This window comes from Paralichthys olivaceus, chromosome 20 (assembly GCF_024713975.1).
Source record: "Paralichthys olivaceus isolate ysfri-2021 chromosome 20, ASM2471397v2, whole genome shotgun sequence".
Lineage (NCBI taxonomy): Eukaryota > Metazoa > Chordata > Actinopteri > Pleuronectiformes > Paralichthyidae > Paralichthys > Paralichthys olivaceus.
In genome coordinates this window covers 8318297-8344844 of record NC_091112.1, presented here as the reverse complement: position 1 = coordinate 8344844, position 26548 = coordinate 8318297, and the positions used below count along the sequence as shown (strand labels likewise).

At 41.4% G+C, this 26548-nt stretch overlaps 4 protein-coding genes across 7 annotated transcripts; 2 read left to right on the top strand and 2 right to left on the bottom strand.

Annotated features, from left to right (window-relative positions):
• Positions 1-361: 361 nt before the first annotated feature.
• laptm4b (lysosomal protein transmembrane 4 beta) lies at positions 362-11742 on the top strand. Of its 3 annotated transcripts, none has more exons than XM_069515786.1 (8): positions 430-676; positions 1961-2078; positions 3753-3826; positions 3934-4056; positions 4349-4447; positions 6971-7066; positions 7258-7288; positions 9585-9741. In XM_069515786.1, exons 1-8 carry the CDS (start codon positions 584-586, stop codon positions 9602-9604), a joined length of 654 nt encoding a protein of 217 aa, XP_069371887.1. In that variant the 5' UTR covers positions 430-583; the 3' UTR covers positions 9605-9741. The 3 variants fall into 3 exon arrangements, with proteins under 3 accessions (XP_019957471.1, XP_069371887.1, XP_069371888.1); XM_069515787.1 differs by lacking the exon at positions 9585-9741 and adding an exon at positions 8052-8086; XM_020101912.2 differs by lacking the exon at positions 7258-7288 and having other exon boundaries at positions 362-676; positions 9585-11742.
• A 1892-nt stretch (positions 11743-13634) lies between these two features.
• rpl30 (ribosomal protein L30) lies at positions 13635-16419 on the bottom strand. The gene is made up of 5 exons (XM_020101974.2): positions 16306-16419; positions 16146-16194; positions 15580-15725; positions 14602-14732; positions 13635-13735 (listed from the first exon to the last, which is right to left on the bottom strand). The coding sequence occupies exons 2-5, from the start codon at positions 16164-16166 to the stop codon at positions 13683-13685; spliced, it is 351 nt and encodes a 116-aa protein (XP_019957533.1). The 5' UTR covers positions 16167-16194; positions 16306-16419; the 3' UTR covers positions 13635-13682.
• On the top strand, positions 15696-22496 carry LOC109638821 (brain acid soluble protein 1). Its single transcript, XM_069515788.1, has 5 exons — positions 15696-15830; positions 16858-17474; positions 19794-20081; positions 21762-21818; positions 21892-22496. Exons 2-5 carry the CDS (start codon positions 17384-17386, stop codon positions 21903-21905), a joined length of 450 nt encoding a protein of 149 aa, XP_069371889.1. The 5' UTR covers positions 15696-15830; positions 16858-17383; the 3' UTR covers positions 21906-22496.
• On the bottom strand, positions 22497-26469 carry rida (reactive intermediate imine deaminase A homolog). Of its 2 annotated transcripts, none has more exons than XM_020101972.2 (6): positions 26274-26469; positions 25275-25380; positions 24639-24693; positions 24493-24561; positions 23347-23402; positions 22497-22962 (listed from the first exon to the last, which is right to left on the bottom strand). In XM_020101972.2, the coding sequence occupies exons 1-6, from the start codon at positions 26336-26338 to the stop codon at positions 22906-22908; spliced, it is 408 nt and encodes a 135-aa protein (XP_019957531.1). In that variant the 5' UTR covers positions 26339-26469; the 3' UTR covers positions 22497-22905. The 2 variants fall into 2 exon arrangements, with proteins under 2 accessions (XP_019957531.1, XP_019957532.1); XM_020101973.2 differs by lacking the exon at positions 26274-26469 and adding an exon at positions 25933-26141.
• Between the last annotated feature and the right edge of the window lie 79 nt (positions 26470-26548).

The window sequence follows — 26548 nt, the reverse complement described above, 5'->3', positions numbered from 1 at the left end:
CCCACGTTCTCCTATGCGTGCACCAGTCTTGAATTAACCATTTATTAGTATATGTGCACAAAGTAATTGATCATACATTGAATGAATCTCATTAAGGAACTAATGGAACTGTATAGTGATGGTTCAGAGGGGCCCCAACAACAAATGTTTGCCCCTCATCGGGAGGTTTATCCGGCCCTGGCCTAACCCTCCAGTTTCCCCAGCATGATGGAGGAAACTTTAAAAAGCTGCTTTATGAACAACACAAAGGTAAAAGCTTGAGTCTGAGACAAAGAGAGAATCACCGACATGTTGATTTTAGGAAACATTTTCCATCCCTCCGTTTAAACCCTCCGCTGGTCACATGACCCGGGGATGAGCCAGATTAACGGCTGTGTGTTCGCGGGGAGTCCGCTCTCAGTGACGGGGGAACAGACGCTGGATGTGGCCGCTCCTCCTCGCACCAAGGACGCAGACATTCCCTCCTCCTTCTTCTTCTTCTCCTTCTTCTTCTTCTTCTCTCTGGTCGTTGACTCGAACCTTTGAATTTTCGGCAGCCTTCATGAAATAGCCTGTCAAGTCGTAGCAGGATAACAGAGACAAGATGATTTCGCCGTGGGACCGGTGGTATTCGACGAGCTGCTGCCTCTGCTGCCATGTCCGCACGGGCACCATCATTCTGGGAATATGGTACATGGTGAGTCGCGTTTTTCGACATTTATCACCCACGTATCAGACTCGTACATTTTAAGTTAGTGGCTGTAAACGTGACACTAGCTGTGGAAGATGCTAGAACGAGCTGTCGTTGAGTTTAAAGCGAAAAGAAGCTAAGTTAGCTAGCTGCTGCTGTTTTTTTGTTTTTCTGCTCTCATTTGCCATTTTGAGCAATGTCCTCTGTTCTACATCAAAATAACACTTGTGACCTGCAGCCTGTCTTTATTGCTCTTTCACCTGAATAACTCATTATTTCTCACGGTTATTCTCATGTATTTATTATTTTATATCATATCTTATAATCCCCAATTTGCCTTCACGGTGTTTTCTTCCATTTTAAGATGATTTCTTTGTTGTTGTTGTGATGAAATGTAAAAACCTCTCTGTTTGATTTGTCTTACATCTGTAGAGGTTAAATATAGAGTTACCTTTCTGTTTCTACCCACGGGATAACCTAAAGTTTTAAACATAGTTCAGTAAGCTTGTTAAATCCCTGACCTTTAGTGACTTTCTGACCCAGGGTGAGCAGAGGTCTGATAAAACAGAGGAATACCTCCAGAGATGAAATGTAAAGATCACACAGGTACAAGACTCATTCAGTCTCATGAGATCTTTTTCTTATTCTTATCATAATTATTGGATAAAGGCTGAGATGACCCTGTAGCAACACCACAGAATAACAGCAGTGTCTCTATACATTTATATTATTTTTTGTTCTTAATTCAATAAACCAGGTAAATTAAATGTTACGTTGGATTTGTTAAATAGTAGATCGTATTTTTCACTATTTTCTAGAGCCCTACTGATATGGATTTTTGGGGGGGATGGATCGTTGGTACTGAAATAAGGGAGTAAAAAGTTTCTGAAACAGAACTGATATATCAGATGATGTATATGTTAAAAATATACAACAGCGATTCCTCAGATGTGGTTCTCTAACCCTTATGATAAAGTGATGTAACGAGGGCTTAATATTTTACAGTTTATTCATAAGTAAATGTGAAATTAAAAAAAGAAAACAGAAATACAACCAATAACAAAATTACATGTATCCACAGTTGCACTAATACGATCTTTGTATGTATTTTGTTTGAGGTTTGTCTTTTATTTGATTTAACAAATGCCACATGCACAAAAGGAATTTCTAATAAAATATTAAACCCAAGATTTTGATGATGGGTAATAGATGGGCTTTGGGCTTTACTGTGAAATATAATGTTAATATTGATTTTTTATGCATTTTTTTTATATTGATGTTTTCCCACAGCTCATCAATGCAGTGGTCCTACTCATCTTGTTGTCGGCACTCAACGACCCAATTCAGTACCGCTACCACCTTACCAGCTCTGAGCTGGGAACTGACATCGATGTCATGGACGATGCAAGTGAGTGCAGCTAATCCCCTCATTGTCACATGTCCAGCTTGGTATAAATGATTTAGCGGGATGATAGATTATGTTAAATGTCCTCAATAAGGCAGTTTGTTATCTTAGATTAATGAAACCATTTGTCAGCACAAAATAAATCAGCAACTTTTCTGATTATTGAGTGCTAAACATGAGTCTGGACCTTATCTCTGGTAAAAAAAACTAATTATTTTTCTTACAGATATTACTGTTTTTTGGGAAACTGTTATTGGGAGTTCTCATTATTTTCTAATAAGTTACTGACAAACCAACAAATCAATTACTCAAGAAATCCTCAACAGATTAATAAATAATTAAAATAATTGCATAGAAAAAGATAAAAAAAGAAAACATAAATCCAGAAGTTAGTATGTGTACAGTCCGACATTGGTGTTTGCTATGGTGTCTTCATTTATTTCCAGCTCAGATTCATCTTACTTATTTAAGTACAGGCAACAGTGCAGAAGCAAATAATAGAATAATTTAATCTCAGTGTCAGCATCATTCATCATCATCTCATTGCATGACTCAATAAGAATATTCTTTTGGTATATCCAGAGAGAGGTCATTAAAATGAGCAGCGTGTCCATGTAGCCCATGTGTTTCAGCGTCTTTAAAATCACCTTCTCTTTTCTGCCCACTACGTCCTTTCCCAGAATGCTGCTCTCAGCACGGACATAGCTGAGTAGGCTCAGCACCATAAAGAACAAATCAGCCTCCATGTGTATTTTCAGTGCTTACCCTCTGGCGGCTATCATCATCACAGTCGCCTCTGGAACGCCACAGACCCTGTCACTGGCTACTCTGATTAAAACGACTGCTCTAATTCTCCATCGGATTAAAACGGCCATCTTGACTGGCTCGCCCTCGGACAGCGTTGTCGCTTGTGCAGTGTCGATCAAACATAGTGAAACATAGGGGATGGATGGAAATGGGCTGTTATTATGTGTTATTATATCGCTATAATTAGATGCACAGAAATCCTGAAATTAAAACTTGGGGTGAAATGGATGGCAGGGCATTTATGTATACATGTGTTGTTTATGAGAGAAAAGGGATTAAGATTGAAGGGTACCGTCATTTCCTGGGTCTTAACACAGTATGAGCTGCAATAATAACTTTTGTGAGTGTAATGGAAAACCCACTGTCTTGATTAGATAGCGTAGTTGCATTCATTCTTTTGAGTTTTGCAAAAGTCCTTTTGTAAATTGTTTTTTCAGGTTAAGAAAAAATAGAGGAGATACACCTATTCCACAGCAAGCACTGACTCTGATGAGCAGTAACGTGGGGTCATTTTCACCAACCTGTACACATATAAATATCTTGTCCCGAGTGCCGCAAGGGCCTCATCAGTCTTTTTCACAGCTGTAATGTGAATCTGAGAAGGGTGTTGTATTTTTGTCAAATTTAGCACCTTGCATAACAATTAGCCACGTGTCGAGCATGTTTTGTCCGAGTCAGATTGGATGCTAAAAATAGTGAGGTTACCAGGGTGCTTTGTTTTGTATAAATCCATGTCCTCACAGAGACTTTTTGATTACATCAGTGGATTCAAGGTTCCTGTGAAATGACGTTTTACTTTCCTACTGTTTTTTCTTTCACTGGTAAACCCCGATGATCTGCCTTCACCTTGTTGTGTTTGTCTCTCTGCAGATATCTGCATAGCTACTGCAATATCCCTACTCATGATTCTCATATGTGGCATGGCAACGTACGGTGCTTACAAGGTAAATAAACAAGAGAAATTCAATCATTGGTCTGACAATGATCAGTAACAGAAGTGTATGCTTTTTGAGTTTCTCAATATTTTTCTTATTTGTCTTTCCTTTTATAGCAACATGCTGCTTGGATCATTCCATTCTTCTGCTACCAAATCTTCGACTTTGCCCTTAACACACTGGTAGCCATTAGCGTGGTGGTTTATCCCAACACAGTGCAGGACTACCTCCAGCAGCTGGTGAGGACCATTTCACATGTTCACAAATAATACACCCTGTTAGGCTTGAGGCTTCATTTGTTCTCAATGGGAAAAATAAAATGTCAATCTCATCTGTGCAAAACATTTTTCGAGTTCAACAAAGACTTTACTGCTTTTTAATTGAATGTGATAATGGTTAAGCAACAAATCAGACTCAGGATATTTTGCTGGTTCAGTGAAAGAAAGTCATTAACACAGGTCTTTTTTATGCAGATCTATTTAGTTGTTTAAGATTTAATCTTCATCACTCTCTCTCTGTCTCTTGTTTCAGCCGGGGACATTCCCTTACAAAGAGGACATCATGTCCACCAACAACATGTGCCTAGTTTTTGCAGTCCTCGTCTTCATTGGCTGTATCCTCTCCTTCAAGGTAATCCTACTGAATCCCTGTATCACTCCAGGTTCTCCCAGTCTTCCTAGTGTCGGCCTTTCTAATGCATCTGTGACAGCTAAGGCCAGAGGCGTTATGTTTTTTGCAGATTTTTCTTTGCATCCATCCCATGAGCGTAATATTAGGAACACCTTGGGGGAATTTCTTCAAATTAAGCACGGGGATGAATGGATGCGATTTCAGAGGTCAAAGGCCAACATCACCTCATATCCATCCTATTATCTTGAACATGATATAACTGATGAATGATTAGTTTATGGTTTTTAATTTTCACTTCACGCTTTTCCCAGGGCAGCATATGGAGGCAATTTCATTACATTTCATACAAACATACACCTGCACTCAAAGATGAACTGATTAGAATTTGATAGTCAAATCTCAAGCTGACCTCACAAAAAAGATTTTTAGCAATAACTCAAAAGATTGTGCTAATTATAATACACTAATTATGATAATAACTTTCATTAAAGTCCTTCCAACTGTTCAATACATTGTGAGTCTGGACCATCATGAATATAAACTGCAACTTGACTGACAAGATACAACTGCAAGGCAGAATTCTAAATGTTATGCAGCCATGTGACTGATGTCTAACACTGTAGAGATGCATAGAAAAATGTAAACTTGTAGAATATAAGGATATATGCAACACATATAAAACTGCCTTGTTTCATAGATCTGCTAATTATATTGCAATGTGATTAAAGCAATTAAGCTTCAAACTGAGAACATCTCGGTGCAGTACGAGCCATATGGTGTGTATAATGACTCTGCCAGTGCGAACATTTCCATTATCAATATTCGTCATGAGATTATCACACAGCCAGAGAGCAGTGGGTCGGGGACAACAGGAAACCAACTCCTGTCAAGCTAATTCCCCTTTAATGCATGGATGGTTCTCCAGGCGCAGCTCCGCTCTGGGGCTCTGGGACGAGATGGGATATGAAGTTGCAGTCATCTGTACAATCAAATCAAGTTGTTTCTCCTCTGAGCTCAGATTGGAAATGTTCTCGGCAGATATCCAGAGCCAGGCTTTATGATGGGAAGCAGCCACTGGAAGACAAACTGCTGGACTCACAGAGAGAGAAGAGTTATAACTGCCATGACTCAGACAGACAGCTTTGTTGCACAGTGTGTGTATGTGGGGTCATTTAACTGCACATTGCTCTGAAATTCAATATCACAGATATGTAGATGCGTTCTTGCTCAGAGCGTTATCTTGACATTTGCCAAGTGAAATCAATAGAAGCCCATATTTATCGATGCGCTGCATATACAGTCTATTGGCTCCTATCCTGGTCCTTTTCATGATGATAGTTGAGTCAGTCGCCTGGAAAAGTACCAGATCTGAAATCTGCTGAAGGACGCACTGAGCTCTCGGCACAGAGGCAGCACCTGCTGAAGTTCCTGCTGGAGCCAAAATTCTCCATTCAACTGCATTTGGCATGAATGACAGATGAAGACAGACAGGAAGAAGGAGAGCTGGAAAGACAAAAGAGGGTAGAAACAGAAAGCAGATACAAAAATGTTGATAAAATCAATGGAAGCTTGGATGAATAAAAAGAGAAACTGTTTGACGTAAGCTGCTTTTAGACATGTACTGAAATCTTAACATTTTCCTGAAATTTTCTGGTGAGACTGTAAAAACACAAATGTGAAGTGAACAAAATAACATATTTTCTTAACGATTTATGCGTCATTTCCTGCCTCCTGTGTCCTCTATCCAGGCACCACCCCTCGTCTGAATGTTATGGACAATTTGCTGGTGTCGTAAACACGTTTGACCTGGACTATATCCTGCTGTGTCCTTCATATGTGAAAGACAAACATTTTTTCATGTCTGAAAACTGCTCTGACAAACAATATTATTGAACATTGCATAGAAAATCTTATTTCACTGAAAAAACAAAAAACAATGTTATGCTCGTGCCTTAAAATGACATAAACATTTATATGTATTATCAACTTTACGTATTCTGTTTTACAGCTGCATTTGTGCGTACAATACTGTCGTGGATATGTTAACCTCAGTTTTGAGTTGGTGTCACAGCGAAGAGGTCAGCTCAGCAGATGGTAAAGTGATTCGTTAGCAGTCCACTGGGCTTCCTGGTCCGTCGGTTGCTCTTACGGTTGGCAGAGGTACCGACTCAGCAGGCTGCTCACACATATGCACAATGAACCTCCTGTTCCTCTGCCAACTCAGACAACCTCAGTGCGGACAGCCTTAGTGAAGCAAGAGATGCCTGATAAGTAGCTTTCGGTAAATCGTTTGATGGTTGGACCATTCATTAAAATGCCCTGATTTTTGAAAGTCAATTGAATTGCCATGAGTCCTTACGTGCCTGGCATGCAGCTGACATATTGGAGCTTTTATGAACTATTCATATGTTGCATGTCTGCTGTCATCATCATTATCATCTTTAACCTTGATGAATGGATGAGATCATAATGAAAAGTGGAGACGCTGTTTCTAAAGGTCATTGTGTGTCCTCTGTTTTTCAGGCCTATCTGATTGGCTGTGTGTGGAACTGCTACAGATATGTGAGCGGCAGGGGCACCACGGAGGTCCTGGTTTATGTCACCACGAACGACACCACGGTGAGTCCGCTCATCCACCCGCCCGCTCCTTACCTCAAGGACACACTGAATATTCTCCGATCCTCGGATCTTAATATAAGTGCATTTGCCCAACATCGATACACATGTAGCCAATGCTAGGCCCAACGTAAAATACTCAGATGATAAAATACTAAAATATAGACCATATTTACTTTTGTATGTTATTGCAGTTCAATGAGTTGATACCTCTAAATGTACAAGGTAGGTATTACTTGTGATGTACATCATCATTTTATTTAGCTGTAACTGTGCTTAGAGCAGCAATTTAGATTTGAAAAATAGAGAGAATTTTCATTTTAAAGGTTCAGTGTTTAGAATTTAGTGATATCTAGTGGTGAAGTTGCACGTTGCAGCTGAATACCCCTCACCTCACCAATCCCTTCCAAACGTGAAAAATAACCTGTGGTAGCCGTCAGTTGTAATAAAACTCAAAAGGTGTTTTGTTCGTCCAGTTTGGTCGACTTTACATGAGTCACTCAATAGTAAAAGTGATTAAATGTATAACATTTTTTATTTGTTGACTCATTAAAATCCTACACATCACTTAAGGAGTTGTATTGATAATCACAATGTTGTAAATGAAATTATTGTGTATAAGTGGTAGAATAGCATAGACTCTACAGTGTGTGCAGTCTAGTCGAGGCTCTGGATTCTGCTGTTGAGCAGTTTGCATCAGTCGTGTGTCAGTCCGTGACATAAGTGTTGTTGGTTCAGGACAGTGCTGTAGGTCGTCCGGAGGTGTGACTGGCCGGCTGCTTAGAGCCCCGGTGTCCTCCGTCCCTCAGCGTTAACTCTGGGATTCTGAGAGGCTTTAACACAGTCACGGTTTCCATTTGTCTGTCCGTCTGTAATCCTCAACCGATACATAAGACATTAATCTGTCTCACACCCTCTGTCGTCACTTCGTCCTTGTGCTGCCGTGGCCCTGCTTCACTGATGACGTATTTTTCACCTCACGAAATAGACACGAAGGGCAGGAGCTAGTCCAGCAGGTGATATCATGTTGTGTGTCATATGGCCTTTGAGCAAATACTGGGTATGTGCCAGTGGGTTTTATAATGAAAACAATCTGCCCCTAACCCTTGTATCATTTATTGTTTTAATATTTTTAAAATTAAGGATTTTCTCAACAAATTAATGTGGATGAGCAGTTGAGTACAGAGCCCCAAAATTGATGAAAGGTAATAAAATACAAGTCAGAAAGATTTTTAAATCCACCAATAAGCAGCACCGGCTACATGGATTTAAATGAGAGAAATTTCTTGAAAAAAACAGCATCTAACAGTTTAAACAGCTTTCACATTGTCCTCAATAGTGACGTTATGTTTTTATCATGGTGTTCCCTCCCTCCACACACACACACACACACACACACACAGTGGTGAATGAATAGAGCGCTCCATCTATTTTTACTATTAGAAATCCCTCAGTGTGTCTAAATGGCTTTTTACAGCATCGTACATCAAGTTACCCAGCTGCTTATCTGTCCCCCTTTTATATAAATGCCATTAAAATGCACAAGGGTCGTCTCTCTCTCTCTCTCTCTCTCTCTCTATCACTTTCCTCCCCCCTGAATATATCTCTGTCCGTTGCCTCTCTCGCTCTTCTGGACATGTTACATAATAGTCTGCTTGTCCACTTCATTTCAAATCCAGCCTGTGATGTGTTTGCCGGGCCTCTCTGGCTCTATCCCCTCCGAGAATATTCTCTCTCTCACTTTCTTTCTCTCACTTTCTTTCTCTCCCTCTCTCTCTCTCTCTCTCTCTCTCTCTCTCACTGAATTAGCAGCAGGGCTGGTTTTATAACACCATTTACAGAGAGAGACTTTTGCTAGGGTTGAACATAGCCTGGCCTGTGTGTGTGTATGTATTGCCTTTAGTAATTTATTCTATACAGATGAGGTATAAAGAGCTCGAATTAATCAGGGGGAAACATGCAACAATGGCTAGAGGCTCATTTATGCTGCCTTAACGTATGAACAGAGATACGTCACTGCCCACATGCTTCCACGTGTCCTTTACGTTGGCGTGGTTGCTAAGCAATACATCCATCGCAGAGTCAACAACAAACACGTCGACAGTGGACGAGGTTGGGATGATGTCTTATAGATTCCTGTAGTTTCTTACAAACTCATTTAAGTTGTAAACCATTGTTTACAACATTTCTTCCTTGAACTACTACCTACACTGCCTACCTACGATTACTGGTGGTACTGCACCATTTTGTCTGTCTTCCTGTCTGTTAACCCTGAATACAGACAGAAGGCTCCGTCCTTTTACACATATACATATCTAACGTTGAGCATAAATGAGGTTTAAGGCCAAGTATGAAATCGCTGCCTATTACTGTTTTGTAAATTGTATTCACTTCCCAAAATATTAGCGCAATATCCCTGACAAATTCCCATTATGAGATAGAATGAATTTGTGGAGGATAGTTCAATGTTTCCAACCATTCACTGTTTTGGACTGAGCCTCCTTTATTTCTGTTATTTCAGGTTCTGCTGCCACCGTATGAAGAAGCCATTGCCATTCCGCCCAAGGAGCCTCCTCCCCAGTATATGGAGGCATGAGTGAAGTCCTCGCCGCTGGACCCTTCACCCCCACAACCCCTCCAAACACCCATCACATCTCTCTCCGACAGTAGGACCCTGGAACATGTTGTAAAACCAAGGAGAAACAATGTCTTAGATGCTGGTTTCAGCTTGGATTCCTGCCAATTGTAGATTAGTGACGCTGAGCCAGTATCGCCATCGACTGTGCCCCGCCCTCCACCACCCTACCTGTTGTGACGTTTTGTCCTCCCCTCTATTCTCCTCTGTCCTCTCCCAAGGACAGTGACTTCAAGACCAACAGCTCCCCCTGATCATCACCCACCCTCCCCTCCCTCCCTCTTGGCAGCTGCTAACTGGCAGCATCGAAACTCTTGCACGCCCCTGAACACTCTGTCCCAACCTAATTTGCACTTTTCTTTGAGTGAAACGTGCACCCACCGGTCTTGGCCACCAACTGTTAACCCCCGATACTGTGAATCTCCCTCGTGGTCTTTGTATAGAAACAAACTACCTGAAGAGAGATGGTGCAGAGAGAGAGAGAGAGCACGAGAAGGAAAGCGACATACATGATCAGTTATGCAAGAGCACTTTTTTCAGAAATTGACAAATTTCCTTCATTGAATGTAATGTTGGGGTATTTTTGTAAGACTTTTTTTGTATAACAGTGAAAACGGAGAGAAAAAGAAGTGAGTAGCGAAAGGCTGTCTGTCCTGTTGTGGTTAAAATATCATCTGTGTACTGATGTAGTTTGTCCTGCAGGACATCGTATCGGAAAAGGTTCCTCGACCAATAACGACGTCTTCCTTTCGTACCCATGTAACACGCTTTTCTGTAAAAATCTGTAGCCCATCGACTGCCAGTGAAAACCTCGTTCACCTGAATTCAGTCACGATCTATTCCAGTTTGCCTTCCTGCCCGTTTTTGTGTACTTCTCCGAGATCTCAAGAGACTTAATGGAAACCCTCACAGACATAAATACATACATTGACACATTCACATCCAAAAAGAGGCAATACACCTGAAAAAGAAGTGTGTGAACATTCATGTGTGAACATTCATGTGTGAACATGTGTCCTTGCAGCATTGACTGTGTCTTTATTGGTTTGATTATTGATTTGATTATGGTCTGTAATCGGATCTTTGAGTTGAACTTAGCTGGACTGAGGGCATTTTCCTATAAAGACGGCGTGACGTGCTGCTGTACATGCAGAGACTGTGTGCGTGTGTATGTTAAAATGTGTGTGCGCTTGCCTGCGAGCTGTATGTGGCTTTATGATGTAACTCCCTTCATATGTAGTAACACATTTTTTGCACATGCAGTGATATCATGTTGAGTCCATCCTGTGCTGGTGATGATGGATGGGGATCTAAAGCATTGATTTAGCATTGCATAGTAGCACAAAATCTATTCACACTATATGGAGCTAGTCAACAGCGCAAATGCTTTGCCTGGAACAATTTAGGCAATCAGTCGAGTATTATTAGAAATAAGAATGGAACCAATAATAGCCATGTTCTTTCCAATAATTCCCAAGTAGTTTGTTACAGAAAAAATAAGTAACTATGCAATAGTGCATTTAATAACATGTTAGAGCTGGAAATACATGTACCATGAAGTAGTTTTCTTAGATACTAATACTGTAGGTGGTAATGTAGCCCTCTGTTGGCCCCTTCATGAGTGTCCCTGTGTGAATTATGACTTCTGCAAATCCAACAAAGCTGAAAAATAAAATTGCACTTTAAAGTCAGCGTGAGCTCACCACAAACAGACATGTTTGTGTTTTCCCAGCTAAGTGGTTCTAATACGAAATCAGCCGCCCCCCCGTGTCTGGACGATACAAGCTTCCAAAACATTTTTTTTTATTTACACTGTCTGATGTGGCTGAAAAGCTGCAGAGCTTTGACAGATTTGATTGGAGTCATGTCGAGTTTAGAGGAAAAATGGAAAAGGCTTTCATCTGGACGAGCGGATGGTTGATGCCTCATTTTTATTAGAATCGCTCAGACTGTTGTCCATCTTTTTTCCACTCAAACACCTCTTGTTGGATCTGGATGAGCTCATGTCTTCAACTCTGAATAATAAAAAGCAAAATTAACCTGGTTCTGCTGCTGGATTTATTTATTGAGTTATGTTTGAAAGAATCAACAGCATTTACAGTACCAGGATCCTGAAACTGGAACAATTTAACGCAATTGAAATTGAGCACAGGTGCTCATCGAGAGCTGAGTTGTTTCATTTGGTGCCAAGAAATTCATCCCAGCTCATCATATAACCAGTGTAGTGATGTTTTATTCAGACATTCTCTCTGTTAGTGGTAAACTAGTGCATACAAGTGTTTTAAAACATGGGAAATTCAACCATTCATGCAAGAAGACATGATAGAGACAGCAAAGTTTCAGCTTATGATTATTCGGTTTTCATGGTGGCGTGTGTGCATCCAGCTGCCCACACAGATTCAGTATCCCTCCCTCAGCCCTGTGCGGATGAACAAGCTGGCAGATCAGAGAGGATTTACCCTCCCGCCTCAAAATGGAGGCTGGCATTACCTTGGACCTGAAGTGGGCGATCAGACAGACACGCTCACCTACTTTTCTGCCTGTGGGACGGGGCCGGGGGGGGGATAAACTAACAAACCCAAAACAAGTGGGTCATAACTCATCCCTTTTTTCTTGCAGGAATTAATGATGCAGGCAGAGAGAAGGTTTCACAATGAGCAGAATTTTAAAAAGAGGGGGGTGATGGTGAAAGGACATTTGAGGCTAAATCTGTCGTTAAATTTTTAAGATTCTGCTCTGATTTTGCTTAACACACATTTTAACTTAACAAAACAATAACTATCATTCAATCAACTAATCTAAACTTTAATCAAGCGCCTCTAGACAAATCAAATGCCATTCAAAGGACTTTTTAAAGGTACAGTGTGGAGAATTTTCAGATATTTTCCCTTATTTGGAGCGGGGGGGAATCTGCAGCACATGAACCAGATCATCAGGGATGATTTCATTCGATTTAATTGGGAATCAAGAAAAATGCTTAGGGGGAGCAGTGAGTGGAAAAACTGGGCCAAACCACTCGATGGATGATGGACGGTTTATAAAGTCGTCTGGGCTGATGTCCCGTCCTCTGTCGGAGAGAAAATCTGACGGTTTTGGTATTAACTCATATCAGACATCACTGTCATGAGTCTTATAGTTTCAACACTAGTTGTATAAACAAGTCTTTCAGTCCAAAGCCAACAAGTGTCCACGACACTGATGTGATTATGACAATATAAATATTCAAGCGTTAAAAAGGCACAATTCTATACTAAATTGCATTGTAATGGAGTAACAGTCATACTTAAAGATTACAAGATATTTAAAACACTTTTTTGTTTAAAATGTTTGATTCAACTTTGATCAAAGAACTGATTGTGATAGATTTGATCAGCAGAAAAAAAAAAAAAAAAAAAGATAATTTGCTTCTAGGTTTCTTAGAGGCTAATCAGTCCATACACAAAAATATTATCCCCACACACAAGCACACGTCGGAGGACATCAGAGGCGGCTGTCACCCTTCAAAGCCTTTAATACCTCTGAAAGTGTCCTTACTCGATTACAGTCAACAGGCAGTTGACTACACAGTTGAGGGTCATCCCCATGGTTTATGCAAGTGAGAAAAAAAAAAAACCACTTTCTCAAATATCAGTGTTGTGTAACTCTGCCAACGTGATAAGCAGCGAGTGGAGCGGATCACGATGGTCGACACATGAACTGATAATCCTGCTAAGTCTTTGAAGAAAGCTCTGCTGTTTAAAATTCAGTTCCCATCACTGCCTGTTTTCTGTCAACAGGCTCACGATGTAAACAACTGCAGGAGAGGAAATCCCTCAGACAGGCCTCTAATGCTAAGTAGGCAAGTAGGAGCACACTGCTGCTCTCTGGCGGACTAAGGCAGGATAGACGTGTGTGGAATTCATGTATTGATCAGAAATAAAAACGACACCAGCGTGATCCGTTTAACTCCGACTTTATTTATGACAACGGGGCGGGGGAACGTTTCTACTGAGGTGGCTGCTGCTGATCTGGCATGCTCCTGATGATGTCAGAATCGCCTGAAGAGGAAAAGATGAACAGTCAATTGGTGGAAATAAAATGATCATATACGCAGGAAAACTTAATTCAATTACTTGATTCAATTAGCTAATATTGACATCATGAGAAGAAGTGTCACCAACGGAGCATTTGTGAACCAGCCAGAAAACACTGGCAGCTCAACCGAGCGCTCCGACTGGCGTTCATCTAGCGAAACACTAGTCCTGCCGTGGACCACTTTGGTGAGCAGGTCCAACAGGCGCAAAAATTCGCTCAGGAAATAAAAATGTGTGTTTTATATAATGATATGAAAATTGAAGTCTCATTTGTTGAGGTGCGATGAGCTTTTGTGAAAACAGATGTTATCACATGAATCTGGTTGATCTCTGGTGGTAATGATGCAAAGATTTCATCTATTATGATTCACATAACTGCTTTCACTGCAAGCAGCTAATCAAACAAACAGAAGTTAACAGGTCAACACGAGGTCAGCACAATATACATAATGTGCTGAAAGTGTGTATGTATACACACACTTGTATAGTACACTTTATGACGATCATGCTTATACGATAGAAACGCATAGTCTAAAATAGATCACTGAAACATTGTGTTGGGATTGGAAGCTCTGGTTTGTCAGTGAGTTCTTTGCTGCTATTCAGTCGCGTCAATGAGTCTCACTGGGACTCGTAGCCCTAAGCTAATGTTCTTACATCATTTTTGCAACCAGACGGTGACTGGCACACGCTTGTGTCAGAAACATCCCATTAGTCTCTTTTAATATCCTAGTGTGGACCCACTGCATTGGAAATTCTGATTTAGCCCTAAAGTGTCAAAGACCAAACAGGCTGCACTTATCTTACAGTGTTCAACAGCAGGTACTCACCAGGATCAATGATGGCCAGTGTGCACACCCTGTAGTATTTACCACAGGCTGTGCCAAGCTCAATGTTGTTTCCACTGTAGTGGTGGACACCGGTCTTGGCAAGCATGGCGTAGTACTCGATCTCAGATTTCCTGAAGGCAGCAGAGAGGTAAAAGAAATGTGAGTCACAGCAACAAATACACATTAGGGGATACAAATAATTTCAAGAGATAGAAAACACAAATGAAATGCATCAATGTGCCAAAGAGTTATATTTAAAAATCTGAACAGCTATGATATGACAGTACAGAAACAACACTCTACTAATGTGTTGACACAGAAATTCTGAAATAAGCTTCGATTTTATGATAATGTAAGTTTTTTTATTATTATTTAGGGTTCAACCAACATCGAACTCTGTAATCCATAAAAATCAGTTCACATAATGATTTGAAACCCTGGTCGTTGTGAGACATGTAAATACCGAAGTCAAGGCAACTCCCAGAATCAACAACATTTGAATCTCTCACAGCGTTCATTATTTTACTATTGACCACTGCAGAAGCACGGGATAGTTCAGAAGTAAGTTGATTCATCAGCAACTACATAGACTCATCTTCAAATTACCCTTACTGTAAGTAAAACAAGGAAATTCACGACCTTGTACAAACACTTTTCTATTGAAGGCTTGTAACCTCCTGCAGTGGAGAAGCGCAAATGGAACAAACGGCGATTCTGAACCCAAATTCTACAGTTATTAGCCACATGTCGATGATTATTTCACAAACATGATGAGAAACCTGAACTTTAAACAATGACAGTATGGTTGTATTATAGATCATGGACATTTGAAGAATATGAGTTATGACAAAGCTCCTGTGATGTTACAAATATAACACAGGCGGACATTTGCTTTAAACACGTGTCCAACATTAAACACAGTGACTGACTGCATGCATCAAACTCAGATGCTGTGGGCTGGAGTGTGTCTTTGCTGACCTGAGGGCCGGGCAGTTGTTGGCCAGGATGACCAGCTTAGCTTTCCCCTGTCGGATCATCTTCTGGGACTGTTTGTAGCCCAGCACGTATTTTCCACTCTTCATCACCAGCTGGAGACGAGAGTTGATGGACTCCATGGACTTTTTCTGGACAAACGGGAGGAGATGCACATTCATCAGGGTCAACACCTGAGCTACACGGCTAACGTTAGCCTCTTCGACATCGGAGACAAAACAAATGACAGAACGAGGGTAGAGTGTTGATGAAGTTTTTAAAGAGCATTTGTTGGACTTTTGCTACTTTGCTAGCATTCGGCTAGCGGCTGGTTTTAGCTAGTTAGCTTAGATCAGATAAAACATGCGGATTTGCAACGAGAGAGAACAGCAGCGATATGTTGCTTTAAATATTTACAGCCGCGGCGATTCAACAATTCACATTAAATACGAGCAGTGTGTGATAGTGTATAAGGACTGTCGCGGTGCTAGCTAGCTAGCAGGCCCATGACAGATACTCCAGTCCACGTGAAGCAGCGTGCGGCGCGGCCCGAGCCCCCCCCAGACACTCACCGTCTTCTTTGCGGCCACCATGTTTGCGGTTTAGTCCGGACAGGCCAACCTGCGACAGGGAGGGGAGGAGGAGACTTTCGTTAACGTGTGGCTGAAAACACAGAGTGAGAACAAGCAGGGAAATGTGAGTTTTATTGAGAAAACGCAGAGCTCGTCTTACGGTGAGAATACTCCAATATGGCCTCGGAGAGAAAGGAAGGACCGTGGTGCATTGCGGCGGTATGTGGTCGGAGGAGCTGCGCAGAGGTTTACTGCGCAGGTCGCTCGCTGCACGTGAGTGGATGTTTTAGTCGATCAAACCGACTCATCTCACAAAACTACACTGACACTGATGTGAGGGAATCACACAGCGAGAGGTGTAGAAGTGTTCCAGCTGTAAAACAACAGGCTGCAAATAAAATCATTTAAATTAGGTTTTATCTGAGTCTTCTGCATTCAAAGCTTCATTCAAATGAAAGAAGAGATAAGGCTGCAGGCAGACGAGTTATTTAACTGCATGTGATCACGTGCTTGGATGTAAAATATAAACCTAGATCTTAAAAGTAAGAGGAGTTTTAAGGGTTTTGTACTTTACTTGAGTTTAATACAACTTGGTGACTCCACTCCACAACACAAACATAATATGTATTATTATGTATTTGAGTATTTACTTCATCTATCTGTACCAGGGGTCTTGAGATGATGCAAGTTATTTTTATCGTTTGTATTTCAGTGAGACTATGAATGCAGGGGTTTTCCTTACAAGTGGAAATTGTGGTTCTGATTGTGAGGCAGTTTCCTCCCCAATTAACTCTGGATTAAGATTAATGCTCAAGGGAAACATTTGGCCATGCTTTCATGTGTTCCTTTGGTGTGGTGAGGAAAATGCCAGCTTCACTTTCTCCGCCCCAAGAGGAGGCCGCCGCCACACACACTGACTGAATAATGTATTTTCGTCCCTGCGCCAGCCTCTTGGAAACAGCCTAAGTTACAGAACACAACAAAAACCTTGTTTTGAAACATGCGTCCGAGACAAGGAAGCTCCACGGTGCGCAATTACGCGCAGGAGGATAGAGGAATTTGACGGCACGACCAGTCTGTCTTTAGGGATTCTCCTCCAGGGGATTCACCGGCCACAGTTTGGGACTCTTCTCCATTTACAGAGAGAGATATCTAATGCTCCACGTCACCAACGCAGCTCCAGCCTCACCTCCGCACTCTGAACTTCTCCATCCAGTCCTCTGTGCGCACAGGACAGGATGGGATGCTCCACCAGCTCCCAAACTTCAGCTGTGGACACGACTCGACCCAGTGCGAAGCCCGAGGAGAGCAACGGAACCAGCACCATAGGTGACGTAAGATTTAAACTCACATATTTTAAAAATAATTCATATAATCATAATTGGATATTTGGAAAATTACATCAATGCAGACAGGTACCATTTATTGCAAACATATGTTAATTGGCCAAACAAGTATTTTAGGGACTATTAACTTTGTCAAAATCATATCATGCCGTCAAATATATGTGGAAGCTATTCCAAACTTTATTTTTGACTTTCAATAGAGCCACAAATTGTATGTAAAGTAATACAATAATTTGTATAATGTGAAATTATCAGTATTTCTTCCTTGTTGCACTATAGAGATGTGTATGGCTGCTACATATGTAATATAATATCAAAATGTCCACTATTATATCACATATGTCAATGTATATAAAGGTTTGATGGAATTTAATATGATTATTTTATATTATATTTATGATTATTATGATTTGTATCAATAGATGTATTGATAAAAGCAGTAGATGCTAAGAATGACACGCTAACAGGTTGGGGTCCTGGAAGTTCACTGCTGCCTCCATATAGAGTTGCATCATCCATTCTGTTATACTGTAGTGATCACTTCTCTGATACAGTCTGCATGCAAATGAACGTCAGTGTAATCCTCTGGGCACAGTATCTGGCTTCTTTATTTTCACTGAGTCACGGCTCCACAGTGACAGGACGAGAAAGTTTATTGCCATTGTTTAACACTGGTCTCTGGCCCCGTCCTCCACTGAGCGAGACAGTGGCATGAAGGCAGATTTGATGACAGTCTACAGTTTCAACAGGAAATGGAGAAGCCACTTTAGGCACCCCTTGGTTGTTGTGGGTTAGAGATGGACCCGGCTGGGGTGCTGAGGAGGAACTGGTAAATACAGTGATGGGCAAATGTAATCCATTGTTTGAATCGTCAATAAATGTGACTTTAAGTTCTTTCATAATAAGCAGAACAAGTATCTGACCTCCAGAAAGGTGAATCACTAATGTGAATGGATAAATAATATAAAGGATGTCTTTATTGTTTCCTTTGGTCAATTTGAAGCACAGACACCCACACAAACATCTTGCTGAACACAAGAGATGGACAAAATATACAATATAAAAAACTTAAAAGAACATGAGAACATCAACTGCTGGGTCTCGATGAATTAGCATCACAATAACTTGGCCAATGGCAACTGGGACAAATTATTTTCCTATCTAATTGACCTTCATATTGGAAACTGTATCTGTGGCCAGATGGAAAGAGCTTAAACCTAGTGACACTGTCGCTGTTGTCTTAGAGGTCAAATGCAAATTTATCAGGATGTGTCTTTCTATTTGCGAGTGGCTAATTTCCTTTTCTTAATGATGCTTGTCACTTCCGGGGTGACATTTATTAACCTCATTTTGAGGAAGTAGATAGTTTAACACTTGAAGAGAGGAGGCCTTTAGTCAGCTGCACCTTCAGCTGAAACATTGATCCACTAATTCTTCTTAACAATCACAACTGAAAAAGTTTTTATCATAGTAATGTTAAATTACTGACAGGCTTAAGAACAGTGTTTACTGAGGGAGCCTTGCTGCAGGAAATTCGTGGCAAATTTGCAAAATGCTCCAGTTTTGGAAATGATGTCTAATTTATACAGGAATCTTTTGCAGATGTCCACGTTGCCAAAGTCACTCATCTTTTCCTGACATCATTTCTATTTAAAGGAACTGTCTTTGCCTCATGCAACTTTAAAAAAAAGTCAAGATCTATGCAAATATTTCCTATTCAAATCTTTATGAAGGAAGGAAGTGTTACTTAGTATACAGTATATAACACACAGCAACATGTTCACAGAGCCGCTGTTAAGTCTGTCTGGCTCCTAGTATTTGTTTCTTTACGCCATTGTTCTCACTTTCACTACAAGTAGCAGCATATGTTTTATACTTCAGCTGTTTCAGGAATATACAGGTATAATTGTGTTTTCAGGAAACTGCACACAATGCTATGAGCTCCTCTATTCGGGTGAAAGTGGAATCTGTGCAAGGTCCAGTGGTTAGAGACTGGAGTACAATCATCGGAGGCTTGTATGAGTCATCAACAGGCACCAGATAAAGTTATTTTATATTAACCACATTCTTAAATTATAGCACACAACAGAATTCATGCTATGAAAATATCTGAGTCACATAATCTTACAATCCACAAAAGCCTGCAGAACTTTAGAAAGTGACATTCATCTATCAGAATTCGTGTGTTATTCACGAATTCTGAAGATTTCACTGCAGTATTAGATCCATGATAAATCTGACTGAGTTTCAAACTGTCTTGTTTGGCTCATGTCCTGTGTTCATACTGTGTTCATAATGACAGCCAACAAGAATGGAAATGTAGCAGAGGACAGTGAAACTCTCCCGGACCAAACCCCGGCTGCTGGTGGCGCCGCCGCAGATGAACCTGCTGCGGATGCCACATCTGCAGCTCCACCAGCAGCAGAGGAGGCTAATGCTGCATCTGCCAGTCCGCCTGCCGAGGCACCAGCACCAGCAGAACCACCAGCAGATCCACCAGCACTAGAAGAACCAACAGAACCCGCAGCAGATAGCACCACGGAGACGCCAGTGAGCTCCTCAGAACCTCCAGCTGCAGCTCCAGAGCACGGTAGGTTGGCGTGAACTGAAAAGCAAGGTCAATGACTTTCATTGAAACCACCTGAGATTCAGCTATTTTTCTCTTGACATTATAAATCTGCACCTGCAACCAAAGCCATAAAACAATCAAGCGTCCCACTGAGGGAAGAGGAACTTATTAGGGACCAAATGTCTCCATTGACCAGCAGTAACCTGAGCACCGCTCTGCCTCCTGCACGGTGACACAGTGAACACAGGCTGCCAACCATGCAGGTACAGAACGTCCCCTCGGTCTGATTCCTCGACCCTCCCTGGTATCACCGCGATGCCGGTAACCAGGCGGTATCCAACAACACACACACACACACGCAACTTTGTCCTTTAATGAACACACCAGTGGCCACAGGAATGTGTTTATAAGTCACACATTTAATGATTTGGTTGGGATCAAGGAGCAGCCTCAACACATCACACTTGTCATCAGGTCACAGTGAATTAATGGAACAAACTCTTAATTTTATGAACTGTACTATTTTATTTCACTGTTTTCTAATTGAGTTTGAGTGAGTGAGGATTATCTGAAAATCTGTTTTTGGTATGTTTTTCCTCCTGGCCGTGTTGATATGTAAAATATATCAAGTGTAACTTTCATTAAAGGCAGCAGAGAAAAACATGTTATCAGAGACAAAAGATGTTTCTGGGATCCCATGATTCACATGATTTATTTGTTTGATTGTCCCTGACATAAATGGAAAACATGGCCTTGTGTGCTACACTTTGTTTAACCAGGAGAGATCTGTTACCAAGGGACAGACTCTTGTTGAGGTTGAAACTTGGACACTCGCTGACCTTTGTCTTCACTTGATCTCGACCCCCTTCGGTGTCCAACCTGACTCGCTTGACCACAGCCCTGTTTGAGTGGCCACTGCGGAGAGTGCAAGGTGTGTGTGTGTGTGTGTGTGTGTGTGTGTGTGTGTGTTGTGGAGACTTTGTTGTCACTGGTGTGTGTCAATAAGGTGCAATTGGAGTCCACAGAGAAACTGGAGCATGTCAACACATACTGGGCTGCCGCCGGCGACGAGCGATGTCAGGCCCGCTGAGCCTCCCTGCCTCCATTTCACAGCCAATGGAGAGAGAGGATCAGGTGTCACATTAACAGACCCCGACATGGCACTGCATCCACTTCTGGATGTGTTAGCGGTCAGGGATGGGATCCATTGTTTTTTTTTAAAGAATCTGTAATCACAAGCCTTTGAGGAAAAACTGAGAATGAAGCATGTGATTGAATGAGAGATGCATGTTTTCACTTGTTGTTCACCGCTGGGATTTCACATCTTTGGATTTAATCGTGGCTGATTAATTAATGTTTCTGCTTAAGGAGACGTTCAGCTCTGTGACTTTTCAGTCCAGGTCCCAAGTCTGCAATATGTGGTCTCAAAATCTTTTGGAATTTGGGACTGAAGTTTTTTTTTTGTGTTTTCTAAGGTTTTTTAAGGAGCAATTTTCAAAATAAAGCTATAAAGCCAATGGTAAATGAGGAATGACTCAAATGTGCATCTTACTGAAATCATGCATGGGCGGAGGACACATACATTTGGCCCCTTTGAAGTACATTGGATGGATGTATGAAACATTCGACTTCGTTCAGTCTCTGAGCTCCACACTTTTAAATGTGACCACGTTTGTTTTTGTTGTGCATCTTCCATAACAGAAAAAGCACCAGAGGCCACGGGGACTGATTCAGACCCGAAACCTGAGGAGGCACCAGGTGAGTATATGTGCACTTTTAACAATGTCTCACACACACACAGTCTGACCAGTTTCCCTCTTTTTGTTTCCAGCTCCCATCGAGTGAAGTACAATGTGGATGCCAGCAGAGATTAATCGGCTGGAGAGCTCTTCACTTGTTCGAATATATTAGTGACAGAATGCGTAAATGTGAGTGTGAAACAGACATCGCCTTGTTGCCAAGATGCAGACCCTGCGATAACCACTTTCAGTCAGGGTTCCTCAGTCATCACTGTGCCTTCTTCCCCCTCCTGTATTTCTGCTCGTAACCTGTACAGATCTGCAGCACTTAGTGTGTTTCATCAAATTATTCAGTAAACTGTTTATTAGGTGTATAGACATTTATAATAGTCTGTAATCTAACTTTAACCTGAAGAGTTTATTCTTTAGTTTTCTACTAAATTATGTAATTCTACTGAAACCAAAGCCAAAAGTATATTTGATTTATGAAATAATAATTTGAGCATTTGAGTTGCTGGCTTTGATTGTACAACGAATATGAAGAGCTGGCACACTGTAGGTTTACTGAGCACTGATTAATGTGAGAGGGTTTTTTTGTTTTGTTTCTGATGTGTCATGATTTCTCTCTGGAAAGTAAACCTGAAATCTGTCATAAGCTATTGACTTAATTAATTAAAAGAGCCACCTTAAATTGAAATCATGTGTATCTTTTTTATTATGCTAAAGAAAATATGAATATTGTGAGAATAACAAATTCATGGTCATTTATTAATTCAAACTGAATTAATTTCCAATGTTTTAATGGAACAAAACTAAAGAAAGTGAGTTAATTAAACCAGTTTCATGTACAGTTTGAAATGACCTTAAACCAGAATCTAAAGTCAAGTAAGGTGTTAAGTTTTCTGTTGTTGTAAGAATTTGAATGTGAAGATCAGTAGTTTTCCATTGATATGATACTAAAAACACTTTATTGCTGCAGTCAACCAGCCGCAGAGGCAACAACAGAACTTCTTTTATGTGTCATGTGGAAATACGAGGCCTCAGCAGCACAACTCTTAGTCCACTTGGCGGTTGGTCTATAACTTGTTTGTGATGGGGCCGGTTAGTCAGGAGTCTGAGAGAGGTCCGACAACAGCGACCGCCTCGATTTCCACCAGTCCACCCTGAAGACAGAGACAGAGAAACACTGACAACAGGGTCTGCTGCTTTACTTACTCCAGAATGCATTTCCAGTGGCCACTTGTGATTGGATCTCACTTCCCTGTTCTGTATGCAAATAACCCACCACTGCCATCATTCCTGTTGTTTTCACCTTGTTTGAGTTATCAGATGTGTAAACGGTTTTATGTGGTCACATGCGCCCCGGGCGACCGACGAATGTGGTCAGAGTGATCGGACCTCCGGACACATTCGGGTGCACTCGGACATGCCCTTAGCGTTGACCACTTGTGATCGCACCACTCAGGACAGATGTTAATAGCAGATCTAAACGGGGTCACAGGGTGCTGCAGCTCTGAACTGATAACACAGGTTCTGTTGGTACTCACTCTGGGGAGAGCAGCGACTTGGTAAGCAGCTCTGGCAGGAAAGTTACTGGTGAAAACTGGAGAGAAAACAAAACAAATATATAAGCACTAGATTAGATTAAGTGGAACTATAAGAGGATATGAGGATGGTTTCAGTTGTAATTGGTGGATCTGTACCTAGAAAGACAATGTTTGAATTATTAAAACTGTGTTTAATTATATATTACATACAGCTATGCCTATGGTTGTAGTTGTTAAGTTCATACTTCAGTTTTATAAGAGAAATACATTTCCATATTAGGTTTTTTGGTTGAAATACAAGTGATCAGACAAAACTTTGGCTGCAGGTGTGAGTCTTAACTTGCAGCTTGAAATCTCTAAGTCGACATGACAGTATCATTGTGGACACGTGTGCTCTGCTCTTATCAGGGTCAGGGAAAGTTCCCTGCCTGTGGTTTAGGGTTGAGTAGAGTCTGGAGGAGAGACCGAGCTCGGGCCTTGTAACAGAGGCAATGGTCCGCGCAGCAAAGCTCGCCAGGAGGGGTCGAGTTTCCCCCGTGGGCCCGCACATCGGGTGTCCGTTTACAACTCACTGGGCACCGCAGCTTCCATTACACCTGTCTGCTGTGATGCAGGAGGAAATGAGCGGGCCAAGCGTGAGGAGGACACTGCTCTCGTCCAGCTGAGGAAGAGCTGAGTGAATCCGTCTGTCAGCTGACTGCCAAACCTGTCAGCAGCCATTTTCTGAGAGATGTCAGTGGAATATGAGCCAGTGAATCGTCTCATCGGCTCACAGGTAGGATGGTTGGAGCGTGCCGCTGGAATTATTACAGGCTTTTACATTGTTTCATTAGAATATATAAGTTTGTTATAATGGTGGGTTTATTTTAACGTCACAAATCTTTAAATCAGAGCAAGATTTATGATTTAACTCTTAGTTTTATTAAACGTCCTCTGTCAAGCTTTGCTAAAAAAGCTGTTTGTGAAGTTGACATGATGGACCAGTGATACTACAGCAGGTCTTCCCTGGTTACATGCTGCCCCCATGTGTTTGCTTTTATATATTTAGAAGATCGTAATTAAAAGAAAACAAGTCAGTTGTTAGAAAACCAAAATCTATTGCACATCTATTAATATCGGCTTTGTTGCATAGCATTATTTACTCACATGTCTTGTAGACCTCATTGACGCTGTTGAAGTCATTTATGTCAGCGAGCAGCACAGTCGTCTTCACCACTGAAACAAAAGAGTTCATGTTTAGTTTGGTGAAAACAGTCAAACACATAAACAGTCAGGTCGTATTTAAATCTCACCGTTGGTGTAGTCACAACCTGCAGCTTTAAGGATCTCCCCCATATTGATAAGAGCCTGAGGGGTGAGAGGGGGGGAGGGAGGTCAATCAATACTCGAACCATCTCCATGTTCTTTATTTATAATAGCCAATCTGTTAATTTAATAAGATTAATCCTTTCCTATCCACCCTGAGGACTTTCACATTCTTATCTTTGACGCTCTGTCTATGTTTTTATTCGGTGGTGGCATTTTAAATCATTTCATATGCCATAAGAATGAAAATGAAAAAGAAAAAAAAGAAACTTTATGTCTACAGTTATTATGTCTGACCAAAGGTCTGTCTCTCTGTGCGGTTCAGAGGCCGTGAAGTGTTTGATTAAAACATGTTATCTCTTGAGTTCTGAGGTGCCAACCTGTTTCCCGACCCTGACGCTGGGATAAGATGTAACGTCTCCACTCTCACAGAGATAATAACAATGCTCACGTGACGTATAGTCACCTTGAGTCGAGTATCTGCAGCAAGTAGCACCACATAGCTTGAAGTACAATAGAATCCTCTCAGTATTATAGCACGTGAGGATTCTATTGTACTTCAAGCTGTTTGGCTCCACTTGCTTCATCGTTACTACATCATCATCAGCCTCTATGAGCTTCACCTGCTTGGCCTGGGCCTGGACTCCTCCTTCCACCAGCTGACCTGAGGCCACATCCATCCCCAGCTGACCGGAGATGTACACGGTTCTGTCCGCAACCACCGCCTGACTGAGGAGACACACGATAAAAGATGTAGCGCTAATTTATCTGCAATGTTCAGTGTATCTCAGGAATGATTCAGTGATGTCTACATAATTGTCAGTTAGTATAACAGTACTCTCTTGCTATGCTTAGTAAATACACAGTGTATGGGGCTGGAGTAGTACAGATTATAATATATATATTTTGTTCTACGTAATTATCATTACTGTTACTATCATGTTTACTTCACCTAGTCATTCATTTACTTTAACAATGTCTGAAGTTAATGAAAGTGAATGAATTTGTTCCCCCTGAAAACAACAGACGATCACAAGTCAGCACATTGAATTCAGTCTGATCTGTCTCCGCCCCCTGGCAGCCTATTGGTCCCGGCAGAAACACCCCTTCATTCTCACTCTGATTGAATGAAAGAACAAAACTTAAACTTGACCAGGAATTAAACATTCATTTATGATTTCTGAAAACGGGAAACATATGTTTTGAGTTATTACGAACCGAAACGGTATTTTGTAACGATATCAGATAAGAATCAGTTTTTCAGAGCAGATTGATTCTTACCTGTATATTCCCTGTCTGATTGGAGCTTTAGGTGTGTAAGGAACCTGTCGACGGAGAGATGCCATAGTTTCTACTCTGACACTTCTAGATGTCGATTTCTACAGATATTTATTTCTACAGATGTTTCCTCTCTGAGATTTCTACAGATGTTTCTACAGATGTTTCCTCTCTGCAGTTCTTCTCCTGCTCTGCTGCTCCAAGTTCAACTTTGGCTCTTGGTCAGTTTATTGATCACAGAGATCCGCCCCTGCTCTGGTCACACACCGGGCTCATCAAACCTCTCTGCGCACCACGTGTCGCTGTGAGCACAATTAAAGCACATGTTAATAATCTGGTCCTACCTGTACGGACCGATGGCTGCCGGGGCGGATTTGGTGTTGATGGTCTTTCTGAGGAGCGCAGACATGTTTCTTGATGGTTTCTTGCTGCACCACAGAGAGAAGCAATGAACGAAGGTCGTGTTGTGCAACAACTAAGTGAACAGCCAGGGACAAAAAAGGAACAGCTGACATAAACTTTGCCGCAATGTCTGCTGGGAGGAGCACGCAGGGTTTTTTGTAGGCGATTCCTGGAGGAAACAGCGTGGAAACAGAAAAACATAGGTGCGTTTGTATTC